The sequence below is a fragment of the Gadus chalcogrammus genome, chromosome 18 (assembly GCF_026213295.1).
Source record: "Gadus chalcogrammus isolate NIFS_2021 chromosome 18, NIFS_Gcha_1.0, whole genome shotgun sequence".
Lineage (NCBI taxonomy): Eukaryota > Metazoa > Chordata > Actinopteri > Gadiformes > Gadidae > Gadus > Gadus chalcogrammus.
Window position 1 is genome coordinate 1,183,888 of NC_079429.1, and position 18,510 is coordinate 1,202,397.

Here is an 18,510-nt window from a genome sequence, read left to right on the forward strand (position 1 = left end):
ACTGTATTTGCTGAGTGCTTTTCCGATTGACCTACTGACGCGTCACTTGAGATCAGCGCATCTAAACACTATTGCGAACCCGAGGCGCTATACTGACCCCTAGTGGCCAAGAGGGTAACGCACTGCACACGGCTTTAAAGGACAAACGGTACACGGTATAATTGGGTTGAACAGTTTATTTATCAACCAATAGGAATAGTTCACTGTGATCTGGTTGCGGTACAATGGCCGCACTTCAAACACCGTCATCACATAATAAAAGCCCGCCAGTGTAGAAAAGGAGGCTTGGAGAGGAGAGTATGGGTCTTCAGGCGGTCTGGGTTCAGGAGGCAGGGGGTCGTCTAGTAGTTGCTCTGGTCCCGGTTCTGGTGGTTCCTGTAGCCGCCGTAGCCGCCGCCACCGCCGCCGCCGCCACGCTGATAGCCCCCCTGGTAGCCGCCCTGGTAGCCTCCCTTGTAGCCGCCCTGGTAGCCACCCTGGTTGCCGTCGCGGTTGCCTCCCTGGTTCCCGTCGCGGTTCCCGTCGCGGTTCCCGTCGCGGTTCCCTCCCTGGTACCCGCCCCGGTACCCGCCCTGGTAGCCACCCTGGTTGCCGTCGCGGTTGCCTCCCTGGTTGCCGTCGCGGTTGCCTCCCTGGTACCCGCCCCGGTACCCCCCCTGGTAGCCTCCGCCCCGCTGGCCGTCTGTCGGGAGACGGGAGAGAGGAGGAGCAGCGGAGGTTAGGCTCAGGGGTCAAACCCACTGTTGCTAGGCAACAAGCCCGGCCCAGACACTTCACAGCCGGCCGGATACTCTTGTGTGTGAGTGTGTGTATTTGTGTGTGTGTGTGTGCGTGCGTGCTTAGATTTGTATGTGTGTGTATTTGGTGAAAGAAGGAAACATCAGATGCGAGGTTAACTGGACTACGAGATGAGGAAGAGTTGACGGTGTCATGAGGAAGGAGGTGTGGCTTGTGATTAGCATAGAGAGCTAGCTTAGCATGGTGAGCACAGTCGGTACCTACCTCCACCCCGGTAACCACCCTGCCGCTGCTGGTAACCTCCGCGGTTTTCTGAAAAATTAAGTTAAAACAAGTTGAACACCTCGCTGGCGCAGTCACACACTCCCAACATCACACGCCAGCATTCAGGAGCCAAGTCACAACCTTCCTGGTCATCAATTCATACAAATCCACCATACAGCATCCGAGCTCGCCGCTCAATTAGCAACCAAGCTACATGCAAAATAAGTGACAAATATATGCTATATTAGCCGCCAATTTAAACCAGCGTCCGAGCTGGTTCTCAGTCGTTTTGGGCGTCTGGTTTCAGACGGTCTTCACGTACCTCTCTGGTAGCCTCCCTGCTTCTGTTGGTAGGAGCCCTTCTGGTCTGAAACACAGGGCACATTGATAGAGTCTTTAGAGACTATCTTTAGAGTTATAGTAGCGGTGGTTTCTAGTGTGCCTGATGCTAGACTAGGTGTGTACAGGGTGTGGGCTCAAATACATAATAAGGACAATAGTTATTCATACAATCAGCATCTTTTATAATTTATAATATAATGGTTAATTGTTGTATACAATGCTCCTACTCCATCTCAAAACACACGTCAAACACTGCAGTACTCATGAGAGATGTTGACTGCCTCGTGTGTCTCCTGATATTAATGTGGGTGGAATATTTCATCATCCGGCCCGAGAGCTGTAAGCTCGTGGGCCTTTCCTCTTTGGTCCGGCTCGTTGTGTGTTTAGGCCGAGTTATTGTTCCACGTTGACGCAAAGACCACGCAGCCGCGTCCACGCAGCCGCGTCCTGGCAGCCGCCAACCCGTTCTGGTTCTAAGTCGGGGTTACGTCAGCGGACCAATCACAGCCCTTGCTGCCGAGTCGCCTCGACTGATGGTTACAATTCTTGGGAGGCGCACGTCAGGGACTCGAGGAGGGTCCGTGAACCCCCTCGCGTTGTGTCAACGTGGAACCATACCTGAGCCTTTAGCCCCTTGAGGCGGCCATGCCTGAGATAAGAGGGTCTCGCGGCCTCACCTCGGTTGAAGTAGCCTCCGTACACGCCCTGCTTGAGGTCGAACACGCGCTCGTTGTTCTCCACCAGGCCGCCCAGCTTCTCCGCCAGCTGCAGCGCCATGTTCTGCAGGGAGGTGGGCTCCGTGCGATGCATCACCACCGTCTGGGTGGGCTGGTCCAGAGACGCCTGGGACACACACACACACACACACACACACACACACACACACACACACACACACACACACACACACACACACACACACACACACACACACACACACACACACACACACACACACACACACACACACACACACAAACACAAAGGATCAGACATGTTCCGATACCTCGTTTCTGAAACACTAATCAGATATTTAGTCAAGAATGATTTAAATATGGCCTTTGACTGACACACACCCACCCGTATCGATAACAGTAATCTGATATTTAGTCTAAAATCTAGCAGTGGTCATGAATATGGTCTGTCGGATATTTCTTTGATCTTGAGGAATTGGGACCCTAAACCAATGCAGTGGTGCGACTCTTTACCATGAGCTCCTCGTTGATGATCATCTTGCTGATGATGGAGTGGACCATGGCCAGCTCCAGCTCAAACATCTCGGACAGAGTGCCCATGCTGGAACACAACACACAACACTGTCAGACCGCTGGACGCACAGCACCGTGCGGGCCAGGTGAGCTCAGAGGGGCCGCGCGGTTACCTGATGGAGTCGTACACGCTGCTGTACGTGAACAGGTAGGTCCTCAGCGACTCCTCCTGGATCTTCCTGCACGACAAACAACCAACAAATACTTTAGGCTACTTCTTCAGCAGCCCGCTATGGGTGGACTGTAACGCGTGTTACTAGGGGCCTGTGGTTGCTAGGGGGGGGGGGGGGGGTGTCCCTCTCACCTGACGAGCATCTCCCTGACGCACTGGGTCTCGGGGAACAGGTCCCACACCTTGCTGTTCATCTTCTCGTTGATGATGAACGAGTGGCAGGTGCGCCAGTCGCCCATCTTCATGGCCTTACTGGCAGCCACCACGTGCTCCCTCATGCTCTCTGGGGGGCCTGGGGAGGAGAGGAGGGGTTAGGACCAGGCGGCAAGGACCAGGCGGCAAGGACCAGGGGGCAAGGACCAGGGGGCAAGGACCAGGGGGCAAGGACCAGGGGAGTACCAGGAGTAGAAAATAGGGCTGGGCGATTAATCTCATTTTGATCGCGATTCGATTTGAATGTCAAACGATCACAAAATGAACATAATCGAGTAAAAAAAAATAAAGATATGTCTATATGTTTTTTTATGTTTTACAGAAAGGGCAGAACAGCCGGATACATATCTGTATATCAATATAGATTGGAACATTGTCTTTTTGACCATTTTGGGTATTTCTAAAGGCGACTTTTCAAAGTTCTGACTTGCGTTTTTTTGTTATGCTGGATAAATACAACACGTCTTCAAACTCAAAAACAATCGTTTGAATAATCGTGATCTCAATATTGACCAAAATAATCGTGATTATGATGTCTCCCATATCCGAGGCGTCCTAGTAGGGAAGGAGTCCCGTGTGGCCCTGCAGTGGGGACCCAGAGCGCCGCGTGGTCAGAGAGGCTCACCCAGCAGCGGCTGTCTCTCCCCCACTCGGAGCTGGTGGTGGAACTGTTTGCTGATCATGCGTCGCCGGGCGTCAAACTCGTGCGCCGCCATGTAGGGGATCTCCAGCAACATGGCCGACACCAGGTACACGCACTCCAGCAGCTCCAGGTTGATGTGCATGTGGAACGGCACCTGAAGACACAGGGGTCACGTGTCAGCGCCGTAGGACACTTTAATGTACACATCTGGGGACGTATGTAGGGCCCTGTTAAATACCCACAATGCACCATGAAAGAAGTGCACAACTGCTATGCACTTATCCGCGCATTACCTCCCACTGCGCACAGCAGTTTGCACTGAGCACAGAAACGTTCTGAATTCCCCATAAACTTAAATCGCATACTAGTGTTCGTTATATCTTGAATTAGGGAACTATTGGACCAATTACAACGAGGCCTTAGTTTGGTTTGTCTAACGAGCAGGAAGCAGCTGTGTGTGTGTGTGTGTGTGTGTGTGTGTGTGTGTGTGTGTGTGTGTGTGTGTGTGTGTGTGTGTGTGTGTGTGTGTGTGTGTGTGTGTGTGTGTGTGTGTGTGTGTGTGTGTGTGTGTGTGTGTGTGTGTGTGTGTGTGTGTGTGTGTGTGTGTTGACTCCCACCTGTCTCCTCTTCTCGATCTTCTCCTGCTCTGCGTTCCTCTCCTGCATGTTCCTCATCAGCAGGCCCTGTCCCAGCAGCTCCTTGGCGCGGCCGGACGACTGGATGTCCAGCAGGGCGTTGTGGGCGTCCTTGATCATGCCCTGGCGGAAGGCGCAGATCCCCAGCTGCACCATGGTTCTATTGTACAGGATCTGGATGAGACGCACGGGTTAGGGCTTGTTTACCTGTACAGGTGTGAGTGCAGCAGGTTACCTGTACAGGTGCGAGTGCAGCAGGTTACCTGTACAGGTGTGAGTGCAGCAGGTTACCTGTACAGGTGTGAGTGCAGCAGGTTACCTGTACAGGTGTGAGTGCAGTAGGTTACCTGTACAGGTGCGAGTGCAGCAGGTTACCTATACAGGTGTGAGTGCAGCAGGTTACCTGTACAGGTGTGAGTGCAGCAGGTTACCTGTACAGGTGTGAGTGCAGTAGGTTACCTGTACAGGTGCGAGTGCAGCAGGTTACCTATACAGGTGTGAGTGCAGCAGGTTACCTGTACAGGTGCGAGTGCAGCAGGTTACCTATACAGGTGTGAGTGCAGTAGGTTACCTGTACAGGTGTGAGTGCAGCAGGTTACCTGTACAGGTGTGAGTGCAGTAGGTTACCTGTACAGGTGCGAGTGCAGCAGGTTACCTATACAGGTGTGAGTGCAGCAGGTTACCTGTACAGGTGTGAGTGCAGCAGGTTACCTGTACAGGTGTGAGTGCAGCAGGTTACCTGTACAGGTGGGGGTGTAATGCTAAACCTTTAAAAGGTGAGCAATAAGCAGTTAACCTGTACCGACAGGTGTAGACTAGAACCACAGTTCAACCAGAATTTACATGTACAGGTATGGAGATTTACCCACAGAGATGTAAATGCAGTGGTTTACTTTTATAGGTGTGTGCGTAGCGGCTTAACTGTAGCGACGAGTGTAAGTGTTTACCTGCACAGGTAATCCGCTAAACTAACCTGTAGTGGTTTACCTGTACAGGTAATCCGCTAGTCTCAAAGTTTTGACAGCTGAGGGCTAATTTAGGAACCCAAAATTTGACTGATGGCCGCCAAAGGAACAAAAATTAGGCGGGAAACGCCGTCAGCATCCCAGTGGTGGAAAAAAAAACATTACCCCGTGGACCTCTGGGAGGGAGGCCAAGTGAGGTCTGAATCACAAAACTGAGGTTCATCCTTTCAAAGTAATGTACAGTCGGATTAAAACTAACAAATGTAAAAGGATTTAATTGAAAGCTAGAGAGTCGACTTTTCTCTTTCTATTTATTTATTTTTGTTTAAATTAATATTGATGTAATAAGTATAATGTATGTATTATTATTTTTTTTACTTACATCTGCAAGTCATTGCGGGCCGGCAGGAATGTTTCTGCGGGCCGCCATTGGCCCGCGGGCCGCACTTTGAGAACCAATCCGCTAGTCTAACCCGTGGCGGTCAGTATGGTCTTACTCCGTAGCCTAGCCTGTAGCGGTCAGTATGGTCTTACTCCGTAGCCTAGCCTGTAGCGGTCAGTACGGTCTTACTCCGTAGCCTAGCCTGTAGCGGTCAGTATGGTCTAACTCCGTAGCCTAGCCAGCTGCAGTCAGCGGGTCTCACCTGTACGGGCGGGTCGGCGTGCTGGATGTTGTCCTGCAGGTGGCTCATGAGCATGAGGTCGCGGGCCTGGTACCAGCGGGAGTGCAGTGCGTGGTGGTAGATGTGGCAGAGGATGGCGCAGGTCCTGATGCGGTCGGTGCGGTCCTTGGCGTAGATGAACTTGCAGAGGCGGTCCATGATGATGGCACTGTCCTCGCCCTCGCTCTCCTCCTGGTCCTGCTCAGACTTCACAAGGCAAGGTCGTAGGTCAAAGTCAACTTTGTTCTCATTGGCTAAATATGGACCACATGCAGAGGAATCGAAATCGGGATTATCACCGAACCACGTCCCTGTCCCATTGTTCCGTTTAGATTCAGGAGATCCCCAGCATGTGAAATAACACTTGATTAACAAGGTGTAAACTTCTATTTACGTTCAGTAACCTCTGCCGGTAGGTCCAGTTGTATTTCTGAATTCCTTATTCATTAGCCTGGGGATGACACGGTTATGTGAGCTTGTGTTATGTTGATGTGTCGCAAGTTTGCATCCAGAGGAATTCTACTCTGTGCTTGGAAATCGAAAACTAACGGAGAGATTCCGGAATACTACGCAGTTGGGAAGTGGCCCGTCTACCTGATCACAGGTCAAAGTGTAAATCACATCAAAATAACCATAAGACACAAAATATATAAATGTTTTCATGAACGGAACATTAAGGCGGCCACATGAACACAGGCCAGGTTAGTCTCGAACGCCTCCGTAGGAACACGGCTGTTTGGACAAAGACCCCCCCTCACCTTGGTCTCTGCCACTAGGCCGAGGCTGCGTCGGTGGGCCTTGTAGTCAAACTTGTAGTAGGTGTGCATGATGCGGCGCAGGTAGATGCGGCACACCTCCTCCGTGCTGCCCTTGGTCTCCAGGTAGGACAGCAGGCGGTCGATGATGCCGCACACGTGTCCCTCGTCCTTCAGGTTGTCCACGTACTCTGTGCACGTAAACAGTCACAGTCATCTTCAGCGTGGGGGTCACAGGGTGAAGCACCAAATCCCTTTTTACACTTCAGGAATGCCAAAGAAATACGACCCTACAGTTGAAAACTGTAGGGTCGTATTTCTTTTGAAAGGTGCAGGCAGCAGTTGCTGAACCAGGGTTATACCCGAGTGTGTTTCAGAGTGACGGGGGAGTCCGTCATGGAACACAATGTTGAATGGGGGTCAGAGAGGAGGAGTGAGTCGGCCATACCTTGGGAATGGGGGTCTGTGTTCTGCATGATCTTGGTGAACTCCTCGTCCATTCTCTCCACGAGCGTCAGGATACACCCTCGCACCCTGAAGGGCTGCAACACAAAAGGCAGATTACGTCTCTGTTCGCTAAAAACATTTTCTGATAGTAGAGATAATATTCCAGGTTACTAAATTACCTGATCTGATTGGCTCGTTACGTTGATTTACAGTTCATTTAATGAACAGCTCTGATTGGTGACATCATAGACCAGGTAAGTAAGCAGATCGTTCTGATTGGTACCTGTGACTCGATTATGGCCAGGTTCTCGCTGTCCTCGGCGATGTTCTCCCCGATGAAGATGTTGCTGTTTTCAAACAGGATGTCCAACAGCTCATCGATGCACTCCAAACACTTCTTCCACATGTCCGCCTGCAGGGAGAAGAAGGTCCATGAGGATACCGCCGCGGGTGCAACGCGTCACCCCCCCACAGCTCCATGAAGCAGCGGCCGCGTGCCCCGTGAAGTTACCTTCATGAACGCGGCCAGGTTGGGGTTGTAGTCGTAGAGGGAGGCGATGATATTGAACTTGATCTTGACCAGGATGCCTTGGCCCAGGTTGTGCTCGCCTGAGATACCAGCCAGCAGGTGGAGCAGCTCGATCTGGGCCGCTCTGGAACCAGGAGAACCAGGGTTAGAACCAGGAGGAGAACCACCAGAACCAGGCTCGGAACCAAGAGCCTACCGGTTGGGAGCGGGGGTTACCTGTCAGTTCCCTTCTTTCCTCTGGCCTGCAGGATCTCGTTGAGCTTCTTCACCACCACGGTCGTGTTGATCTCGGTTCCCTTGGCGAACATCTTGGGCTATTCCTGCCAAACAGGCAGAAGCGTTGAGACAGGAAATCCTCATCGTACCACCTAGCCTAGTCTAGAGTTTACCAGTAATTATTTAATCTAATCCTTCTATATTGTACTTAGAATTACAAGACTGAAAACAAACTAGTTGATACACAAATGTTAGAAACACAGACTCATCCATGTCGATTGAATTTGAGGCGATGTAGACAACGTTGTTCTAAAAGGAGGTGTTGAGCTCTCCGTACGTGACCGTTCAATGAAGCTAATGGAGTCTAAAACATGTCTAACATGTTACCTCACTACAGAGGGTAGTCTCCCGCACCTTTACCAGAGGAACGCCGCCCTTGACTTTCTCCCAGCCTCCCTCGCCCTCCTCGCCGGCCTCCTCCTCCGCCTCCTCCTCTAGGCGCTCCTTCTTCTGCTTCTTCTTCCTCTGCTCACGCTTCTTGTCCAGACCCTTCTCTCCCTCCTGGGTCCTAGGAGGCAGGGTACACACACACAGCCTGGTTAACACACAGCCTCCTCTCACCCCAGTCAGTCTCACACGGGGAGCCACCCGTATGTGATGGGTGGACCCCCGTCCTGATGCGATACCGATTATCTCCTCCCTCAGCCTAAACTGATGACCGATACGGCCTGCCGATTGTCTTGAGACGATACTTGGAGCCGATACTGCTTTCGCTCCCTCAATTGACATCGTAAAAATGACACAATGATGATTACAAATCCCAAATTGAAAAGGGAACAGTTATTGAACTGTCTGCAAATCATGCCAAGGGAAAAAAGAATAATAAATAAATAATAATCTGCGAATGTGTATCGGCCGCTACACTTAAAAAAACGCAAATATCGGCCGGCCGGCCAGCAAGCCAGTCTTATAGGTCTGTTTACATCCGTTAGCATGCAGGCTTTAGCACTCGTACTCACTTCTTGAGGAAGCGGCAGGCGAGCGATGAGCTCTTTCCCTCTCCATCTTCGGAGCTCGAACTGCCGCTGTCCTCCGAGTCCTCACCCCAGTCTTCATCATCCTCATCATCACTTGATGAAGCCTCATCCTGAGGAAGAGTTCAGTATTAGTGTATATTATACCTGTGTGCGTGTGCGTGCGTGCGTGCTTGTGTGTGTGTTTGTCCTCACCCCAGAACCCTTGGCCCCCTTAAGGAACTTGTTGGCCTCAGGTACGGCCTCCTTCTTCAGGAAGTTCTTAGCTGTCATGCCCTCTCCTCCCTCCTCCTCATCATCACTACTACCCGAAGAAGAGCCTGGAGCACAGCAGGAAGTCATCACACAGTGAACACCCCGTCACAATGAAGGCTACACCCATTTATTTTACGAATACTTAGAATCTGAAACGTATGAATAAAAGGAACACCTTTTGATGAAAACTTCTCAGTCCACATCAATATTAAAGTATCTAAACATTAAACTTACCCGATTCCTCCACCTCTTTCTCCTCTTCCTCATCGGCGGACTCTTGGGGATTCTAGGAGAGAGAGAGAGAGAGAGGGGGGGGGGGGGGGGGGGTGAGTGAGGGTCTAACGGCCATCCAGCAGAGCATGTAGTAGTGGTAGTAGTAGTAGTTCCTGTACCTCTTTGTAGGCAGCGATCTCCGTCTCGTAGTCGCGGTTGTACTTGCGGATCTTCTGCCGCAGGGAGCTCAGAGACTTGGCGTTGTTCTTGTTCATCTTCTTCTTGCCCTCCTTGTCCTCCCACAGCTGGAAGGAAGTGACATCACAACACATCAGTGCTCTGGTCCAAGACCGATAAGGATGAAAAGGCCAGCATGCTTAAAACATCCCTTAAATGTATGGATGCCATTCAGCATCTAATCTGGTTGAGGTCAACTAAAATGGTTAACCAACCTAGCTGAGGTAGTCCTCTAGTTATCTACCATGGTTGCGTGGTCCTCTCGTTAACCTTAAGTGTTTACTCTGGTTGATGAAGTATTCTAGCAAACTAACCTGGTTGAGGTAGTCCTCAAAAAAACAAACCTGCTGAGGGCTAACTAGCCTGGTTGAGGTAGTTCTCCAGTAGACTAACCTGGTTGAGGTATTCCTCCAGTAAACTAAGCTGGTTGGGGTAGTCCTCAAGCTAACTAACTTGGTTGAGGCAGTCCTCAAGCTAACTAACTTGGTTGAGGTAACCCTCTGGCTTACCAACTTGGTTGAGGTAACCCTCTGCCTTACTAACCTGGTTAAGGTAACCCTCTGGCTTACTAACCTGGTTAAGGTAATCCTCTAGCTAACTATCCTGGTTGAGGTAATCCTCTAAATAACTAACCTGGTTAAGGTAGTCCTCGAGGTCAGCCAGCAGGCGGATGTAGAAGGGGGGCACCCCCTCCTTGTCCACTATAGTTTTACTCTTGAGGAACGCTCGACACAGCTGATCAAACTCCTCCAGGCACTTCGCCATGTCTCGGATCTTCATGGCGTTCCGGATGGTCTTGATCAGGTTGGTCAGCTCCTCGAACCTGGCCACAGTTACACAACATCGGGTCAACACACCAGTCACTGATTCAACATACTGCAATGGCTTATAAACTGAAAGGAAGTTCTGAGTTAATACAAACAACCATCAATTGTTACGGTTTGGTTGGGTGTAGAGCACCTTGCATTGTTTGTTATGGCAGCGTTTCCCAGCTGATGGAGTTCACAGGTTAACAGACACTTTCTCATGGTCCACTCACCTCTTGTCCTTGGCACTGCGAACAACCCTCTTGGTGTCCTCCTCATCATCGCTAAGCAACAGCGACCTGGAGGGGTGGGCAACAGACGGTTGAGATCAATCCACTACCAACAAGGTCTGGTATGTCAGATACTGGCCAATGTTCAGAGTCTAGTTGGACAGATATACTTGTAACAGGTACAGGTATTGATTGGGGAGGTGGCCTGGTTACGCCTAACAGCCTGAAGTGTATGACACCGCTTTAAAAACACAGGTACTCACTGCCTGAAGTTGGGTCCCGATGTTTTGGGGGTGATCTCGTCCGCAGACGAGGATTCCTCCGACTCACTGTCGGAGCCGGTGGCGAAGAACCGCGACATGTCTCCAGGGGGGGGCTGATCTGGAGGACCCGACACAGTACGTTAGTTACATGCTTTCACTAAGCACACCGATACTAATCAACAGGTCATGGAACAACGATAAGTCAACTTTTTTGTTGCTTTTTGTATATGCTACCGCTATATGACCGCTTCAGTACTATCTCGATCTCATCATCCACATGCTAACAACCCCGCTATCGCTAGCCAGCATCACATGCTAACAACATGCTACAATTACGCGACGCCGGCTAACCATCGGCACTGACAGCCGGTTCTCCGGATTATGATGTCGTCATATTTCGCTCAGAGCCAAAGCTTTACGTATGGCAGTACTTCAGTAAAGACGCATAGTCCTAAGAAGCTACTGATATATTATGGTTGTTTATCAGCTGTGTGTGTACCACACCGGCCAGACCTAGAGGATGTGGCGCGGAGCTAATGCTAGCATTCCGCTACCGCTACCGCTACCACCACGGGGGTAGACCAGGGCCTTCCCATATGCCGGGGCGAACCTCCCCAACACACGCACCCGACACCCACAATTACAGCCACGGGTTCCCGGGGACTTACCTAGGTCCTTATGGAAATAGTTCTGTGGTGTACGAGGTCAGTTTTGTACGTTTTATAATCCAGGTTTGCGATTGACGGCCGCAACTGAAAGCGTGCAGAGTCGCGTAGGACACTGGCGAATGAAAAGGAAGTGGCTCCGGATCCGCGGCCGATCTGGTGTGGAGTAGGAGGGTGGTAGTGGTGCTGCCGCCTAGCGGATACTATACGAATATTTACGATTGAACCTTTTGGGACCTTACGTGTTGGACCAAAACAGTCCAAAAAAAAACATTTCACAGAAGAAAATGAAGTGAAGGCCCATTTATTGCCAAGCAAAAATCATGTTACGAATCTCACATTTCTTCAAATCCTTTTGTGTCGCTATAATGATGAGGCCCTAATCTTGGTACCACCCCTGGAACATCATAAACTACACACGCCCCCCCGTTTAGAATCAGATTTAGGAGCAGTGTTTATCTAGTGCTACTTAGTTAAACAAACTGGAGACACAGGACTTCAGTGCGGGGAGGTTTCACTTCAAGCCCATACAGATGCATTACACTCCAATTATGTTTTATCAGTATCTCTTTGACAAGGTACACAAACCAAATTACTTTTGTTTCAAGATCCCTTTAATTCATGATTGAGTACCGAACAATTAGTCCATGACAACCACTAAAGCGACAGACAGAAATGGCTTTTAAAAATGTTTATTAGATAATTTAAAACAGACTATTAACAGTACAATCAAGAACATTAAAATATATTTTTGAACCATTAAATCATATACAAAGATTCAAATTACAACGAAAACAAAGATGACTAAAATTAAAAAAAGATTGCCCATTCGTCAGCTCCTCAAGCTGTGGCCTCTAGCTGCCGCGTGTTGGCCCCTGGTTGCTGTGATGGGGGCCCTGGGGGCCTCGTTGGGGCCGCTGGCCGCTGGCTGGAGAAGAAGGCCAGTCTTTTCCAGACCTCCTTGAGTGTCCGGCGCGGCAGCCATGACAGCTGCTGCGTTAAAAGGGTTTGGTTCCTCGCCACGGCGTCCTCGCTCAGTCTACAAGAGGACCAAAACAACAACACATTTACCCTTCCAGTTGCCATGGGCGACGGCCGCTGCATTTTAACGACAAGTGTGACCGTGTATATAATCGATAATCCCCGACAGACGAGTATCAATACGTTTAAAGTAGTGTGAGGGTTAGGGTTCAGGGGGCCCCCGGGGGTCCGACTGTCGGGGGTCAAGGGGTGCCTACCTGCTCAGGGAGGAGGGCTGATTCTGGAAGACAAACATGTCCTTGGAGTGCTGTTGGCGTGGAGACCGGAGAACCGCCACCTTAAACAAACAAGCATTGAATTACGTTTTGGGTCAGTCCAGACCGATGGAATACAGACCTAAAACCACCATTTAGGTTAAAGTAGCGCATGTGCTTTGTTGAAATTAATTAATTCAAAGAAGACGGCTGTATGATGAGAACAAGGAGATCTGCTGACGTACAGAATCCATCTGGATGCAGAAGTTGCTACTTCCTCCGAACACGACCACCTGGTCGCCCGCACCACGACACGCAGAGTGACACACCCTGGGAGGGATGGAGCCACAGGCGAGCATGTCAGCTGATTGGTTGGAAAGGTTATTCCTGCTTGGGCTTGTGGGGAAATCACTTCAAGGTCCCATGACATTCCACCGGGTGTGAGTGTGATTAGCCGGTACAAGCCGTTTTGAAAATCTGCCTCTTCTGACATCACAAGTGGGCGTGTCTACCTAGATGTGTGCTGGATAGATCAGTCTAATGGCCTACCCGGTGAACTGTAGCAAACGTTGCTCATCTATCCGTCATACATCTAGGTGGACACGCCCACTTATGATGTCAGAAGAGGCAGATTTTCTAAACGGCCTGTAACGGCTGATCACTCACACCCGGTGGCATGTCATGGGACCGTTCATGCATGAACGGTATTTTCCGGCGTGGTCCGCCTTTGTACCTGGGCTTGTCGTGGTGTGGATGATCGGTTCTCTCCGTCCACTCCTTCGTCAGTGTGTCAAACTGCCAGGCGTCACCTTAGAAAGGGACACAGGTTCACGGCTCGCTGCACACCATGCTCCTTACTACACAGCATGTTTCCAAAGCGATTGATCATTTGACACAAACAAATCTTTTATTGATTTTAAATGATTTAGTAGCTGCTGCTGCAGCAAAGAAAAAGTCTGACACATTCTCCAGTTGCAAAAAAATTGTACGTAGCAACGGCCTGCTGTTCAGAATTAACAGACAATGGAATTCCATTATTGACCAATCAGAATAGAGTATTCAAAAAAGCTGGGAAAACCTTTACAGCCAGACTTACTGCGCCCTCTGGTTTTGTCGACGCCCACCTCGTTGGCCCCAAAGCCTCCGTACAGGAGGAGGGTGTGGTCAGACGTGGGCGTGAGCGTGTGCATGGAGCGACCAATGGGCACGGGCGATGGGCAGACGTCACTGGGCGGAGCGAGACACAGAAAGAGCATCAGCTTCAGTGTTCCTCATGAAGCGGACATGATTGATCAGTGAGAGACGGGGAGGGACTTACTAGCATGTCCAGGTCCAGGTGTCCAGATCCAGACAGTACAAGTCCATATCCTTGGAGTCCTGTCCATAAACACACCATCGTCAGTAAAGTCAAGATACATTCCGACACATCAACAGTGGTGTGGACTCATTTAGTTGGAGTGCACCCCCCCCCCCCCCCCCCAGATTACCCTAGGGGGGCACTGGACCACCACAGTCTAGTTTATAGGATGCTGGAGAGAATGCCTATTTTCTTAAAACAAACAAAATATTAATTACGACAATCAGTTACCAAACTGGAAACATAAAAAAATAAAAAACTATAAAAAAAACGTTGCGAAGTTAAAATACGTTTCGAAATATGTTCGAATCCTAACAACTGCCCGATTCAGTTAATGGGTTATCCAGTGGATATGGATAATGGACAACCCAGTCACCCATCTCCCTCAAACAAATGACTCACCAGCCCTCCACAGACAAAGCCTCTGTTCCCCAGGACAGCACTGGCATGGCAGCCCCTAGGGGGGGGGGCCGGGCCCTGGGGGGGGGAACGAGGACCGAGGGAAGGGGTCAAAGGTTAATGCAGGCAGAGTCAAGCACTGTGAGGCCTTAGAGGAGACGGTGGGGTGTGCCGGTCGTGGAGGATGCACACCTGCGTCTCTGCCATGCTCCAGGTGTTGGTTTGCGTGTCGAAGACGTTCACCTCGTTGTTCCAACCCCAACACCGGAAATATGTTGTCCCGATCGCCGACTGAGGGAAGAACAGTGACACCGGTTGCCAAGCAACCCATAGAAAATATTATGATTCCATGAACCACTTTTACAGGCATACATATCTTTATTTAAATATTATATGCAAATGTATATTGCCTGGCCCCCCTAGGGTAATCTGGGGGGGGCACTCCAACTAAATGAGCCCCCACCACTGTTGATGTGTCGGAATATATAGTTGACTTTTAGGCATTTTATTTTCCATTAACCATCACAAATGTAACAAAGGATTTTCCCCAGGATCAACCGTCATCCGAATACGCAGACAAGAAAAATGTTATACCGGCAGCTAATAGAGTTCTAAAGGCGTTCTACTACTGACCAATAGGAAAGTAATTCTGGAGGCTAGTGCTACCAAACCATCCGTCCACCAGCCTGGAGCAGCAGCCGGGTCCAGGCTGCTGGTCCAGGCTGCTGGTCCAGGCTGCTGGTCCAGGCTGCTGGTCCAGGCTGCTGGTCCAGGCTGCAGCCTGGAGCAGCAGCCTGGACCAGCGGACTGCGGGCGGGCAGTTCCACCGCTGTCCTGCTGAAGAGGAGGTGAAGGTGTGTTTGTTTACCCAGGACGTTTCCTCCACGATGAAGCTCTCCGCCGACGTGTTCCTCACCTCCTGGATGGTCTTGCAGCCGTAGCCCCCGAAGTAAATCAGCCTGTTGCCATGGAAACAACCTTTATTATGGGATGCAAAGAAACCGTGCACACGCACGGACTGGCAGAGTGTCGATCACTAGGATACATCGTAGATGGGCAGGGTACATCCTTTGTGGATTCCCTATATTTCCGAAACTCAACATTCCGACCTGTCTTTGTGGACCCAGCAGGAGTGTTTGTTCCGGGGCGAAGGCGTAGTTCCATTGGTGTCAGTTTTCCGCCTCCAGGTATAGCATTCCTCCGTCAAATCCACACTGAAAAACTACAAACACCACAACACTGAAAACCGTAACGCAACCCTTGGTTCACGGACAAAAGTACAAATACAAAACACAGTTCCCTGGAATACCAATACCACACAAAAAACAACAACACTTGAGGCAATGAGCAAACAAAAGGTTCCCGGTCCCCATTCGCCCAGTGCCAGGACATCGCTCTCACAGCCATCAGGGTCTGATGTCAACCTGCCGCCAGAGGCTAATGTCAACTGGCCAGGTGGGGTCATCAGGTGGCAGAGCCTCACCTGGTTGGTGTAGCCCATGGGGTCGCAGCCGGCGAAGACGTACAGCGAACCGTCGAGGAAAGAACCGCAAGGCCCAGACAACTCTGAGGGTGTGTCACCCCCGATCGCCCGGCACACCCTGAGAGAGTGAGTGTGAGTGAGTGAGTGAGTGAGTGAGTGAGTGAGTGAGTGAGTGAGTGAGTGAGTGAGTGAGTGAGTGAGTGAGTGAGTGAGAGAGACAGAGACAGTCAAATATACACAGATAACGTTTCATGCATTTGTTTATGTCAATGCAGAGCTTTTACTGTAGAGCCAAATTGAAAGGTACTCCACTAAGCCTGTATATGTATTTATTACTAAACAATGCATGGCAGTGAGCATGCAGGAAATAACCTAATTAACCTACCTACCCAACCTATACCATGATCATCTTCAAATACACCAGCCTCTACCCTGACCACAAGGGTTTAAACTTGGGAATCTCAGCTTTCTGGGAGAACGTTGGGAGACCTTGTTTCCATCTGCGATAACAGTCTGTAGTAGTGGCCTTCACGTCAGCCTGATGATATGAATTATGATAATCTCACCACTCTCCGCTGTCAAGATCACATTCCCAGATCTCTCCAGAAGGCAGGATCAAGTCTACCCCTGCTGCCACCTGACAACACAAGAATCCAGTATTAAACATATTTAACAAACACATTTCTGTATCAATGCCATGTTTGCGATCAGATCTGGCCACCTGATCACAAAGTAAACACAAGCCCGATAATCAAGTAGAATACAAAGCTGAACAAACACCTGCGTGGGTGGGTCTCAACTCAACATAATGAATCATAATATTTAGTTGCCTTCTGCCCCCCCCCCCCCCCCCCCCCCCCCCCCCCCCCCCAATTAAGTAGCTACTCTCCAATATGTATTTGTACATAGGTTTATGCTTTGATCTGATCTCAGGAATGGACTGGCCATCGGCCCTACGGGGCACTTACCCGGGGGGCCGACGACAGTAGGCCTATTCCATCTTTTTTCTTATCTTCTTTTATTTACATTTTGTTGTCCGACAGCCACAACCCAATTACAGGCCAAACCGGCTGGTGGATGAGCTCATACGTCATTTGTGTTTTTTAGTTAACCGAGGCCGTACGCAGACATGGCTCAGCGCACTGCTTGTCCCGCGGCCACACAGTAGCCCTACTACGACACTTGGTTTAACCCCTCCTATTTTCCCAATTGGCACACAGTAATCTTTCATGCCCTGATGAAGGCCTACAATGACCGAAACATGTTGGCAACTTCTTTAGAATTATATTATGAAATAGCCTATTTATTAAATCTTTTTAAACTTTAATACGAGTGCCTTGGTCTGCTTTATCTTTTTAGAAACTATGTCTTTTGTATACTAAATAGTACCCTCACACTTACTGATTCACTTAATCAGAACTGCGCCGTAGCCCTCCAATCTTACCGGCCAAAGTAATGTTGGAAACAAGTGAGGGCCCAGTGCTGCTGCCGCCCTATCTGTTAACGCATTCTCCCTTTTTTTTTTTTTTTTTTTTTTTTTTCTTGCAGTCGAGACCAGTTTAACACTTCTAATACAATCCCATCTACTTTTGGAGATCTTCCCAACATCTGCATGTAAAATGCATTTTGTGGAAGATCTTGATATGATAACTGCTCAGCTCAGAGTCAGTCCTGACATAAACAAAGCCTTATTGTTTCACTAAACAGCTGGGAAGTATGTTTAGATGTACCCCTCCTCAAACTTTACCAGGAATCTTTACCAGTTCAGGGTCGCATATCTTCCCCATTCCCCATAAAGCAAGATATCCATGGTTACCTGGTAGCCTCCCCACACGTAGAGGATGTTGTCGTCTATGAACGCCGTGTGGTTGCTCCTCTCCGGGGGGCTCTCGGACGCGTGCAGCCGTTCCATCTTGGAAGAAGCGCTCAGCGGGCTGGAGCTGGTCCCAGCCTTCTGTCTCTAGACGGGCTGACGTATGGAAGAGCTGGAGCTCAGGAGATTGGGAGTTATTGTGTTTGTACGAGAGCGATAGTAGCCTGCGGCCTCAGGTTACTTGGTTTCCGTCTACGGGACAAAGGCGCAGGAACGTGAGCTAACGCGTTGGACAGGATTTGAGGAATTACATTCTTCTCCTCCTCCTAATTAAAAGACACTTGAGTTTTAGCGAAAGCGATGATGATGATGGGCGCCCTCGCTACAGTCCTGTCCTTAAAGACTCACACAGGTGACAGCTGTGCCCCTCCGCCTATCACCGTGTTATCCCGCACGACGTCATTATTGACAACGCGGTTTGATTGGATGCGTCTCCTCGCTCAATAAATTGACGGGGAGCAGGTATGAAGGAGGCGCGTGCCGGTGTTACACCGAATTCTGAGACCCACCGAAAAGTGTGACCACAGGGGGCGCTGTTGCACATTTTCTGCAACATGCACGAAGCACGAGTTTGCAGCAGACAGACATGAAGTCAACAAAACGGTGTGCAT

At 50.0% G+C, this 18,510-nt stretch overlaps 2 protein-coding genes across 3 annotated transcripts; both read right to left on the reverse strand.

Moving 5' to 3' along the window:
• Positions 1–150: 150 nt before the first annotated feature.
• Positions 151–11,695, reverse strand: eif3c (eukaryotic translation initiation factor 3, subunit C). Of its 2 annotated transcripts, none has more exons than XM_056577248.1 (24): positions 11,556–11,695; positions 10,888–11,005; positions 10,628–10,693; positions 10,222–10,411; positions 9,531–9,656; positions 9,373–9,424; positions 9,079–9,203; positions 8,869–8,996; positions 8,270–8,417; positions 7,850–7,947; positions 7,616–7,757; positions 7,388–7,516; positions 7,106–7,199; positions 6,661–6,848; positions 5,885–6,109; positions 4,258–4,449; positions 3,623–3,794; positions 2,917–3,076; positions 2,726–2,791; positions 2,553–2,640; positions 2,022–2,187; positions 1,325–1,369; positions 1,003–1,050; positions 151–682 (listed from the first exon to the last, which is right to left on the reverse strand). In XM_056577248.1, the coding sequence occupies exons 2-24, from the start codon at positions 10,983–10,985 to the stop codon at positions 342–344; spliced, it is 3,087 nt and encodes a 1,028-aa protein (XP_056433223.1). In that variant the 5' UTR covers positions 10,986–11,005; positions 11,556–11,695; the 3' UTR covers positions 151–341. The 2 variants fall into 2 exon arrangements, with proteins under 2 accessions (XP_056433223.1, XP_056433222.1); XM_056577247.1 differs by having other exon boundaries at positions 8,264–8,417.
• A 466-nt stretch (positions 11,696–12,161) lies between these two features.
• On the reverse strand, positions 12,162–18,266 carry LOC130371435 (kelch domain-containing protein 1-like). The gene is made up of 13 exons (XM_056577208.1): positions 17,843–18,266; positions 16,593–16,663; positions 16,027–16,144; positions 15,653–15,765; positions 15,412–15,502; positions 14,736–14,834; positions 14,547–14,621; positions 14,106–14,164; positions 13,884–14,014; positions 13,521–13,596; positions 13,033–13,117; positions 12,791–12,870; positions 12,162–12,591 (listed from the first exon to the last, which is right to left on the reverse strand). The coding sequence occupies exons 1-13, from the start codon at positions 17,936–17,938 to the stop codon at positions 12,393–12,395; spliced, it is 1,293 nt and encodes a 430-aa protein (XP_056433183.1). The 5' UTR covers positions 17,939–18,266; the 3' UTR covers positions 12,162–12,392.
• Positions 18,267–18,510: the final 244 nt, after the last annotated feature.